A 12,081-nucleotide genomic window follows, 5' to 3' on the forward strand; every position below is an offset into this window, starting at 1 on the left:
CATAATCTCTTATTCCCTTATCGGTTAAGAAACTGTCTATCTCTGTCTTAAAGATATTCAATGTCCCAGCTACCACAGCTCTCTGAGGCAGCGAATTCCACCTCTGAGAAAAGAAATTCCTCTTCATCTCAGTTTTAAATGGGCGGCCCCTTATTCTAAGATTATGCCCTCTAGTTCTAGTCTCCCCCATCAGTGGAAACATCCTCTCTGCCTCCATCTTGTCAAGCCCCCTCATAATCTTATACCTTTCGATAAGATCACCTCTCAATTTTCTGAATTCCAATGAGTGGAGGCCCAACCTACTCAACCTTTCCTCATAAGTCAACCCCCTCATCTCTGGGGTCAACCTAGTGAACCTTCTCTGAACTGCCTCCAAAGCAACATAAAATAAAAAGCTCTGCTATTACCACGTTGCCTTTTTTTCCCACTTCCCTAGAGATCCTTGGGCCTTGAGGCCCTCTGGTTGCTGTTTTTGCACCGCAGTTAGAAGTTCTCGCAGTTGGCGTCCAGTCGGCCTCCTGCAGGCTTCTCAGGCCTGTAGCAGAGGCTATGGCCACGATATTTAAAGGGAGGTGGGGAGGGTGGGATTGCAGTTAAAATAACAACTTGTATTTATACAACGTCCCAAGGTGCTTCACAGGTGTGTTATAAGACAAAACACATAAATTTAACACCCAGCCACATAAGAAATTAGGGCAGCTGACCAAAAGCTTGGTCAAAGAGGTAGGTTTTAAGGAGCGTCTCAAAGGAGGAAAGAGAGGCGGAGAGGTTTAGGGAGAGAGTTCCAGTGCCGGGTGGGACACCAATTTTGAGGGACGGAAGGCCCGGGGAGGCGACCTCATTAACATTTTCATATTCCATTTCCCAACCGGCAGCCAGGCAGATTGACAGGCTGGCCAGCTGCCGGATGAGAAAACTAGCAGCCGGGGACTGGTCCTCAGCAATTAGGAGAGATCGAGGCTTGGAGGTGGTGAGGTGGAGGGGGTGTGGTGTGGGAGCAGAGCCCGGCAGGAGGCTCGGGATTGGGGCTTGGTGGTGGAGGGGGTCACCGATTACGGCAGCGAGGAGAGGACACGATTGGCTTAAGGAAGGCCGAAGGCTTACTTGAGGAGCCGGGGGTGGGGGTTATCCTGGCCCACAAAGAATGCTCTAAAAAGTACTTACGTGTTTGGAGCCATCTGTGCCTGCCTCCCATTCGCTGCCGGTTTTCTCGAACCCTGGGAAAGCCGGCCAGCAGCTGTTAAATTTAACAGAGTAACTACTTGTACTAATTCTCGCGACGCATGCGCATAAGCGAGAGTTAGGACAAATATCACCGATTCCACCGCGCCCCCTCCCCCCCAGTGCAATTCCCACTAAACCCTTTCTGCGCATGTGTCCAACACCACATTGCCTCCGATCCATCCAGCAGCAGCCGAACGCATCCTCCGAGCCACCAGCAGCGTCGGTGGGGTGGCGGGGGGGAGAGAGAGAGAGTGAGAGTTGGGCGGGAGAGAGAGCGTCTGGGGGGGGGGAGGAGAGAGAGCTTAGGGTGGGAGAGAGGGTGTCTGGGGGAGGGAGTGAGTGAGAGAGAGAGCTTGGGGGAGAGATATGGGGGGATAGCTTGGCGGGGGGGTGGTAGGGGGAGGTGTAGAGAGAGAGAGAGAGAGCTTGGGGGGGAGAGAGAGGGCGAGAGCTTGGGAGGGTCGGTGGGGGGGAGAGAGAGAGTGAGAGCGCTTGGGGAGAGAGAGAGAGAGATTTTTGGGGAGAGAGAGCGAGAGAGAGAGATTTTTGGGGAGAGAGAGCGAGAGAGAGCTTGGGGGGAGAGAGAGCGAGAGAGCTTGGGGGGAGAGAGAGAGAGAGAGAGCTTGGGGGGAGAGAGAGCGAGAGAGCTTGGGGGGGAGAGAGAGCGAGAGAGAGCTTGTGGGGAGAGAGAGAGAGAGAGAGCTTGGGTGGGGGGGGGAAGAGAAACACAGGTGGGGGGGGGGATCTGAGGGAATAGAGGGAACTCAGAGAAGATAGATCACGTTCTTCCAATCCCCTAGTGCATGCAAGCTCGGTGCGTGTATTACAAGGGACATCGTTGGAGTGGATGAAATCCAGACGTCACGACACTGTCACTATTCACTTCATACCCAATAAACCTGTTAACAATCCGTGACCCACACAACGCTCCATTTATGGTGGAGTGGGGTGGGTGGTGATAAGTAAGGTCTTGCACTTGGGTAAGGGACTTTAGCTGGCGGAAGAATGCACTTGCGCTGGGGTAATGGACTTCGGCTGAAACTTGGTGGCTTTTGGGGAGATCTGTCTTCTGTGGCTTCTGAAGTCAAAATGGATCGAATTACAAATTGGAAAGTCACTCAGAACTTGGGCTGGGCGGTTCCAGTTATACATTCCAAGGGAACTTCAGGGTGTGGCTTATTCTCCAATGGGACCAATCAGCGATAGGTCATGTGAAAATGGGGAGCCAATCAGGGAAATGGCTGCCTTTCTGTTCGTACAAATAGACGCAGCCTAAATTTAAAGCAGGCTCTCAACTGCACTGTTTGAGCCTAATTTACATATAATATTGAAGTGTCCAGCTTCTCCAAGACGGGACACATGCGCGCCTGACAACCCACCGCTGTAAAAAAGACATCAGCCGTGTACAGGGCAGGTTGGGAATGCGTTCCCTCATGATTAATTTTTAAACCCCTCTCTCACCTATCATGGGGGGGCGGGGTGGGTGGGTTAATATCGAAGCCAATATTTCTGTCCATTTTTTTAGACACAACACAAAGCCTTTTATGTAAAAATGATTGTAATTTATCAACTGACCATGGGAAATGTCACAAGAAATTTAGTAGTCTTGTTTAAACAGGATGGCCGAGATCAGGAACTCACAGGAATACGCCCATGTCCAGCCACTCCTCGAACACAATACATTGGTGCACCACATATGGTGCTCCACCTCCTTTCTCTTGCCCTTGCTGACTATCTTCATTCTTCAGCCCGGATGGCAGATGAACTTTACCACATAAGAACACAAGAAATAGGAGCAGGAGTAGGCCTTTTCTCCTCTCGAGCCCCCATTCTATAAGGCCATGACTGATCAACCTCAACTCAATTTTCCTGCCTTATCCCCATATCCCTTTGCATTCTTTAGAATCCAAAAACATTCTGCACAACTAGCATTATTCTTTAAAAAAAATTTTCATTCCGGGATGTGGGCGTCGCTGACAAGGCCAGCATTTATTGCCCATCCCGAATTGCAGTTGAGAAGATGATGGTGAGCCGCCTTTTTGAACCGCTGCAGTCCGTGTGGTGAAGATACTCCCACAGTGCTGTTAGGGAGGGAATTCCAGGATTTTGACCCAGCGACGATGAAGGAACGGCGATATATTTCCAAGATGGTGTATAACTAGGAGGGGAACTTGCAGGTGATGGTGTTCACATGCGCCTGCTGCCTTTGCCCTTCTAGGTGGTTGAGATCGCAGGTTTGGGAGGTGTTGCCAAAGAAGCCTTGGCAAGTTGCTGCAGTGCATCTTGTAGATGGTACACACTGCAGCCACGGTGTGCCGGAGGAGGGAGTGAATGTTTAAGGTGGTGCATGGAATGCCAATCAAGCGGGCTGCTTTGTCCTGGATGGTGTCGAGCTTCTTGAGTGTTGTTGGAGCTGCACTCATCCAGGCAAGTGGAGAGTATTCCATCACACTTCTGACTTGTGTCTTGTTGATGGTGGAAAGGCTTTGGGGAGTCAGGAGGCGTGACATTCAGCGCTTATTCTCTTATTGGTAAATATAACCCATATATTATGGCAGCCCCTGGAGCAGTGTGGAGCACACCATTGCAAGGTACAGCGTGAGCTGGTGCAGAAGGGCAACGGCAGCGAAGAGGGCGACTGGGTTGGACGTCATCAAGGTCCAGGTCAGTGATTGGAGAGCGGGCAGGTACAGCAGGAGTGGCGGGATTGGGGCGCAGAGCGGTGAGTGATCATGGAGCGACGTGACCGGGGCCCAGGAGAGGCGTGAGTTTGAGGCCAGAAGAGGCAAGGGCCCAGGGGCAGTACGGGCCAGCCCACACTGCGTGCACTAAATCTGTGCAGCAGAGCTGGTCTCCAGTCGTCTTGGTTAATCCTTGCCACTGGATCAAGACCTTGCTCTGTCAAGCCCATGTGGTGGCTGGTGTGCAACAGCCACCACATGTTAAACAAATAGATATCTTCCACCCTTCAAGATGTAGTTCTGGACCTGGAATATTCGGTTCTTCATTGAAACTCATGTGAACTCATCCCTTTTTGGCGTGGAGGCAAGTCATCCCCGATTCAAGGGACCGCCTATGATGATGATGACTCTCTATTGCTCAACAGCAGTGACCCACTGCACGCCACATTACAACCCTGCCAAGAAGTGGTAACGTTCACCCACATAGGGATGTGGAATCTGAATGGAATTCAGGACAGGAATTCAGACACCATTCCTCCAAAATGAGAGTGTGATGCTCCAATGTTAGTGTTATCGGATTGCCCTTGAGAGTATTCAAAAAAGAAATTTCACATTCATAGGACGATTAATGAATGAACTGCATCAATCGACAAATTCATTCTTCAACCTGCAAGTCACAACATAGTAATAATATTTGAATCTCAGTAGAGGCTGACTCTCTACATGTTGATCTTGTAATTATGGAAATACGTACAGTGCTAATTACTAATTAGGGAATGGAAAAAAATGCTTGTGCTTTGTAAAGCACAAAAGTAATATGCTAAATGCAGAAAGGGTTTATCAACACTGTGTTTACCAATCTCTATTTGTGGAGGAATTGGTTTGTATTATACAGAGTGGATCTATTTGGTCAACATTAAGGACCTTTCAGTATGTTGTCAAAGTTTGATTAATGCTTGGTTACTAAGACAGTTTTATGTACAGTACTATTGATGACAAGCTATAAAGTGCTACAGTTAGGTGTAGCTAGGTAACTGGGCCTTGTTAATATAAACCCAGGAGCTACTGTCACATTGAGCAAAGGTTAAAACTGGGGGGGGGAGGAAAGTGCGTGCTGTTTTTTAAAAAAGGAACACATGTGTGGGATTCTTAAGTTTCGTTAAGGCCCCCGCTAGCAGTATCGATTCCTGACCTGTCGGTCTCGTACGGTTGACTGCAAGCTGAAAGTAAATATGTTGGGCATTGCTAAGGCTGGCAGGAAGTTTATTTTTGGGTTACAACCAGTTGTGTGAGACTTGAACGTGAGATACCAGTGCCAATGGCGCAGCTCTCGTCCAATAGTAAGACAGCTTTAGGCATTGAATCAAAAAGCAATGCAGTGAGGATTCCTATGGTCACTATACTTAATGACATTGTAGATTTCGTCTGTATTGCGAATCGAAAAGGCGTTCTATCAGAAAGCCTTAATGATATACTAGAAATACAAAATGGAAGGAAATCCTTACAAGTGCATTTATGATGTTGCTAACACATAGTCACCAGAGTATTATTCCAAAGTCTCTTTTCAGCTGTCTTGGAAATTTTCTAAGGCCTTATCCCGATGGTGGTGGAAAGTGCCAGCAAACAGTAACTAATGTTCCCTCGCAGGCCGCTTGCCAGCTTTACACTAGGAAAACCCCCGGGTGCACGGGAATTTGAATGGGCCACGTAGCCCGTTAAAGGGGCAGTGCACCTAGCAATAAAGGCAACATTGCCAGCAACCCTTTGCGAATTTGTACTTGCTGTATCTTTGTGCAAAATGCAATTTCCCAGCTTTTGGCAGGGAGTATTTTTAACAACAACGTGTATTTATATAGCGCCTTTAACGTAGTAAAACATAAGAACATTCTGTCCAACCAGGCGAGTATTAGTACTGTGTTAGTAAATCATCAGGCGATGCTTATTATTCAAGGGCTCCTCATTTTTGGCAACCCAAGTGGAACCAACATTAAACACTCCCAGATCAAGCGCAGCAGATTCCAAACACAGAGTCGATTCCGTCTTAGCCCCAGAAGAGGACCACTTACCACATCAGTGTGAATGTTTCCATTTCCCGAACCAGCTACCCTTGTGACCTCTCTGAGTGAGGTTGTCAGTGCTTTGGAATTTGGTATCAAATGTTATTGTTGCGATGCTGTGCGTATCTATTTTCTAATAATGATTCATAATGATTCACCATTTTTCATCTATTTATGCAACTCACAGTGGAACTAGGGAGCTGTAAACGCCCCTATGGAAAATTCTAGCAAACTGGTCAAAGATTCATGAAAGTGCAGAGAGAGACAATTGAACCAATTGCTCACTTTTAGTTAACACTTATTCTACTACGGTGAGAGACTTTGGCCGAGAAATTCCACATCACCCTATTTGGGGCGGTAACATCCGCAAGGCGCAAAACTTTGCGGCAGGCGTAGAGGTCCCGCGCTGCTCGGTACATTCGGGTTACTGGCCCCGGAAGGAAGTGGAATGCTAGCTTGGGCTCCACTTCCTTCCTGGGGCGGGGGCGGGGCGCACGACTCAGCGGCGATACGCACTGGGCCGCATAGCGCTGCCGCGTCCGGGGGGGGCTCTTCCCTCCATTAAAGGGAAGGGCCCAAGCTGCATATGCTGCCAATGAAGAAGGTACCTACCCGGATCACCGGGGAGTAGGGATGCCAGGCAATCAGCCCAACACTCAAGCGGAGCGCCAGGCTGAGCGATCGCGGCCCCGGCCCCGCGGACAAACCGCACGGGAGCCGCAGTGAAAAGGTGAGGTTTTCTTTCAGTAGTCGGCCACCGCCCCTTTAATTCTCGCCCCGGTAGCGACCGACTGCCTGATACGTGTCCCTGAAGCTGTCGCTGTCGCTGTCATCGCCCGACGCAGCTGCAGAGGGTGGGTGGGGGTGGGGGGGGGGGGGGAGAACCCAATGTAGGGGGCCGGGCCGCTAAGGGGGTGATGCACACGGCGATGACGTCGGAATCTCTGGGCGCAAGCGATTGGGGCGCAACGCCGTAGCGCCGTCACTAGACTCTCGCCCAATATGGCGGGAGTCATTAACAGGACCGCGCCCGGGCGCAAACACATTCGTGCCCCTTTAGCGCCCCCCAGGGGGGGCAAACAGGGGGTGCAAAGTAGCCCAATTTGTCCACCTTTGTGAGATTGCTCATTTAGCATATTGATATTATCCGTGCAATAATATAGGAACGGAAACTGCAAGCTGTTGTTAAGGAAATAAAAACATTAGTTTAGGGGTAAGGCTCAAGCAGCCATTACTCTTGCCTGATGTTAAGGGAATAAATAAACTGTGCTTATGAGGACTGACGCATAAACCCTGGCAAAAGGAAGTGGACATTTGTAACTCATTACACATTTTACCCCTCTTAAACTGTGTATGGTCCACACTGACTCTTCAAGGCCAGCTCTCAAGTCATACCATCACATGGAAGCATTGAGGGCCCAGTGTTTCCTCAGAGGGAGCGAGTGAGTGATATATCTTGGGTCACCCTCATGCCCCATTCAATGGGCTGCTTATACGCAGCATTGGTCGAGAGTAGGCAGGACGGGTTGGAATAATGTGTTATTAATAAACATGCTAATGCGTTCACATTAAATTGTTTTGTCCACTAGTTTAATGAAGACATTAATCCCTTTATTTTAAATGGATCAGCACCCCCAGTTAAAACAGCAAGTAGAGAAATTAGATATGAATGTGGTAACGTGTTTGTTTCAAGTATCGGCGGTCTCCTCAAAGGAGAAGGAGAAAAAATACTTTTGTCAAATATAAAAGAAATAAATAAATGTGCTTTTCCATCATTTTTTTAAGAGATATGTAAAATAAATTTATTTTAATTTTAGGTTGAAAATTTCCAAAATTATTGTGGTTGGGGACCTATCAGTGGGGAAAACATGTTTAATCAACCGGTAAGTACGGCTCAATATGGACCTACACCTATTTTGTGTGCCTCTTACAGCTTTTATCGGACTTGCTCATGTCTGAGGTCACGTGCAATGTTCCCTGTAAACTGCGCTTTGTTCCGCGCGGCCTGTTTCTTACAACGGACTGACTCCTGCATTCTGCGCAAAACTGTCGGGTCCCAAATTTTAAACATAACGTTCACCACAACGGACGGCGGATCTGCGAAGTGCTCCGGCTTCCTGGCATTTTTCCTCACAGCACGAACTCTCCCGGCATTTTCCTCACAGTCCGATCTTTCCTTGCATTTTTCCGATCTCTCCCTGCATTTTTCCGATCGCTCCCTGCATTTTTCCGATCTCTCCCTGCATTTTTCCGATCGTTCCCTGCATTTTTCCGATCTCTCCCGGCATTTACATTTTTTTTTAACGAACCCGCTCCCCTGATGAACCAGCAGCGTGCATGCGCAGTCCACTTCCAGTTCATTGGCAGCAGTCGCGTCCTTCTTGTAATGCGCGGTCCCTTTAAATTTCTGCGCATGCGCGGCATTCACAATGTAAAAGCCGGTGAGCGGCCTGCGCGGGACCTTTCAGGTTACTGCGCGGTTGCGCGCACGCCTTAGCGGGAACACGGGTCACATGCATTTCACATTCTCTTTGGTTCTCTCATTTGCCCTTCAGGTTCTGTAAGGACGCCTTTGACAAGAATTACAAGGCTACTATTGGAGTGGATTTTGAGATGGAGCGGTTTGAAGTACTCGGAGTCCCCTTCAGTTTGCAGCTGTACGTATGGAGACAGTGGAGCCGACTGTGGATATTGAGTCATAGCTGGTTCGATTATTGCAGATTATTTGGACTGGTCCATCACAGAGTTAATAACATTTACAATCGTAACTTGTGTCAGGAGGACGTAGACAGACTGGTGAAATAGGGCAGACAAAATTGAATGCAAAGAAGTACAAAGTGATGCATTTTGGAAGGAAGAATGAGGAGAAGCAATATAAACTAAAGGGTACAATTTTAAAGGGGCTGCTGGAACAGAGAGTCCTGGGGGTGTATATACACACGTCTTTGAAGGTGGCAGCACAAATTGATAATGCTGTTAAAAAAGTATATGGGTTCCTTGGCTTTATTAATAGAGGCATTGGCGGGAATTTGCTGGTTGGGGGGGAGGGGGGGGTGTCAGTGGGCGGGATCGGTGACGCCCGCTGACAGGAAAATAGTTGTGCCCCTTAGAGCAGAGAAGGTTAAGGGTAAATTTAATAAAAGTGTTCAAATTGTGAGGGGTTTTGATAGAGTGCACAGGCGAGAGGGTCAGTAACCAGAGGAAACAGAGTTAAGGTAATAGGCAAAAAGAATCAGAGGGGAGATGAGGAAAATGATTGTTGTGATCTGGAATGCGCTGCCTGAAAGGGCGGCAGAAGCAGATTCAATGGTAACTTTCAAAAATGGAAGTGGATAAATACTTGAAGGGCAAAAAAAATTGCAGGGCTGTGGGGAAAGAGCGGGGGAGTGGGACTGATCGGATCGCTCTTTCAAATAGCCGGCACAGGCAAGATGGGCCGAATGGCCGCCTTCTGTGCCGTATGATTCGAAGAAACATGCCGTCCTTTTGTAGCAGTCTGTATGCTCCAGTTGTGGATCATTGAGGGGGCCTGAGTTGAAGTCCAGGCAGAAGCAGCTGCCATGTCTGGGTAGATTCCATCAGTCGCAGCAATTGGAGTGCTGCGCAGTGGCAAGGCACTCCAGCTCCGGACAGAAGGCATTAGCAGGTAAGGCTACTGCGGGGCCTCAGTGATAAAGGACGAGAAGTAGGCTGCAGCGCAGGCTGTCTCCGCCTTCCAGGCTGAATGAAGCCTGTGATCAGGAAAGCAGAGGAGGTTCATTTGATTTTTTTTGTAACGTCATATTTCCATCTCAATCTGTCAGGAACAAACAATGCCCATGCTCAAGGTTCAGTGGGTAGTTGGTAAAGAAACAAGCCGGTCTGCCTTTTAGATCAGCGTTGTACAATTGCTTGTATGAACCGCACCTTATCTACTCGAACCTGCTGCAGCTCCATGGGCTGAGCTGATTGGGCAGCGCCATGTTGGAATAGGATTTTTGTGCTCTGACAATGGCTCAGTGGGCACCTGTTTAGAACTTGAACAGGAGCCGAAGTGAGAGGATCCAGAAGACGACCCACTGCACCTTTCTGCAGACCAAGATCTTGAGTCAGAACGTCTAGTTTTTTTTGCAGCCACTGGAGGAAGATTCCCAGTTTGATCCTGGTCTGTGCTGAGTTCATTCCCCTCAGCCAGGGCAGTGGCAGAGGTGCTACAATTGGTCTGAGTGCCTCGATTAGAGGGAGGAAAATTGGCCCAAGTTACCATTCCCAATCAGTACTTAGTGACCCCTGGTCAATATATAGTGACCTCTAATCGATATTCAGTGACCTCAATCGGTAGTCAGTGATCACGGATCAGTATTAGCAACCCTTGATCAGTATTTAATTATCCTGATTGGTATTCAGTGACCCCCTGATCAACATATAGTGACCTCTAAATGGTATTTAGTGATCTCTGATTGGTATTCAGTGACCCCTGGTCAATATATAGTGACCTCTAATCGATATTCAGTGACCCCCTGATTGGTCTCCAGCAACCCTGCTGGAAGTGCCCAGTGTGGACAGGATGAAGACAGGATTAGGTTCAACTGTGATGCACCTGAGGTTGAATAGCATGCTGGACATTCTGCCAAAGCTACATACACATAAAAGCCATTTGGGTGCTGGACTGGAGGGCACCAGCATCTGTACTAAGGAATTGAACTCCAGCAAAGGAAAAAAAAGCAAATTAAAAGAAAGAAGGCTCTTCTATTGGAAAATCATGTGAAGTAAATGGGCAGGTGTAAATTGCAATCATGCGCTAGAATGTTCTTCAGAGTTTTATTACTTTATATATAACACATATCTTGTCCAATCCTTCGGTACAAGATATGACAAGAAATCACAGTGCTTCGAGGTTCCTGTTTTTTTCTATTTTAATTTTGGGGAGAGGGGGAGCTGGTTCACGAGACACGGAAATGCAGTTAAGATACATATCAGCCCTGATCTAATTGAATGGTGGAACAGGCTTGAGAGGCTGAATTGCCTCCTCCTGTTCCTATGTTCCTAGAATTGTGGGAAAAAAGTACTGAGCCGTGAACCCTTTACTTTTTATCCATTAGCAGCTGTGGAGCTGGAGATGGTTAGATACAGATAACAAGAGAAAAGAGAAAAGGCATACAGAGAGAGAAAGAGGGCTACAGGTTGAGAGAGAGCCAGATAAACAGTTACATGAAGAGACAAATGTTTTATAAAAGTGAGAGCGTCACCAAGGGAGATCAACCAGTTTGTTATAAATGACGGGATTCTGATTGTATGGAGGTGCATTCAGATGCAGGTGAATTGTGTGGTGTACGTTATAATAATACTGAAATAAATCTATAAATCTGTATGTTATTTCTAATAGATGGGACACAGCAGGACAGGAGAGGTTCAAGTGTATCGCATCAACATACTACAGAGGGGCACAAGGTAAAAGTTTTATTTTTCAACAGTATCAGGTACCTGAGAACATTGTGCGTCAGTATTTCGCAAACCCTCCGTCTGTTGTGGTGAACGTTATTTTCTGCGCCGCTTCCGGTGTTTCCGGTTCGTTGGCAGCAGTCACTCCATTTATCAAATTGCTGAGGTTGGACGCACTCTTGCCAGAAAATTGCAGGTTCAAACCCCACTGTAATCCAGCACATAATCGAACTTCATTGCAGTACCGCGGGAGTGCTGGTTTGTCAAGTGGTGCTGTCTTTCAGGTGAGCTATTCAGCAGAGGCCTGGTCTACCTGCTCAAGTGAACATAGAAGATCCCATGGCACTATTTGAAGAGAAGCAGTGAGTTCTTCTGGTCTCCTGGCCAATTTCTAATGTTACCACAGCAAACCAATTATCTTGTCACTCATCTCATTTGCTGTTTGTAGGATGCTGCAGAATTACTGCAGCATTTGCTGACGTGATATCAGTCATTGCACTTCCAGGTAATTCATTATGTGAGGCACCGTGAGACATTTCAACATGACGAGAGGCTACATAACTGCAAGAATTTTTGTTCATTATTACACTCATTCTGATTGTGTCTTTGCATTCAAGCATTTTGGACAGGAGGCCAGGGACCGCGACAAGCTTCACAATTGCTGCGGACATTAACCTGTGTCTGCTGGGCCTACCCAA

At 47.8% G+C, this 12,081-nt stretch overlaps 1 protein-coding gene across 2 annotated transcripts in view; it reads left to right on the plus strand.

Moving 5' to 3' along the window:
* Positions 1-12,081, plus strand: part of rab34b (RAB34, member RAS oncogene family b) — a 59,606-nt gene that overhangs the window by 25,861 nt on the left and 21,664 nt on the right. For both annotated transcript variants that reach the window (XM_070857147.1, XM_070857146.1), the window contains 3 exons: positions 7,780-7,845; positions 8,518-8,619; positions 11,328-11,392. In XM_070857147.1, the coding sequence (XP_070713248.1) occupies positions 7,780-7,845; positions 8,518-8,619; positions 11,328-11,392 (233 nt within the window). The remainder of the gene's footprint in view (positions 1-7,779; positions 7,846-8,517; positions 8,620-11,327; positions 11,393-12,081) is intronic.

Source organism: Pristiophorus japonicus, chromosome 16 (assembly GCF_044704955.1).
Source record: "Pristiophorus japonicus isolate sPriJap1 chromosome 16, sPriJap1.hap1, whole genome shotgun sequence".
NCBI classification, from domain to species: Eukaryota; Metazoa; Chordata; class Chondrichthyes; family Pristiophoridae; genus Pristiophorus; species Pristiophorus japonicus.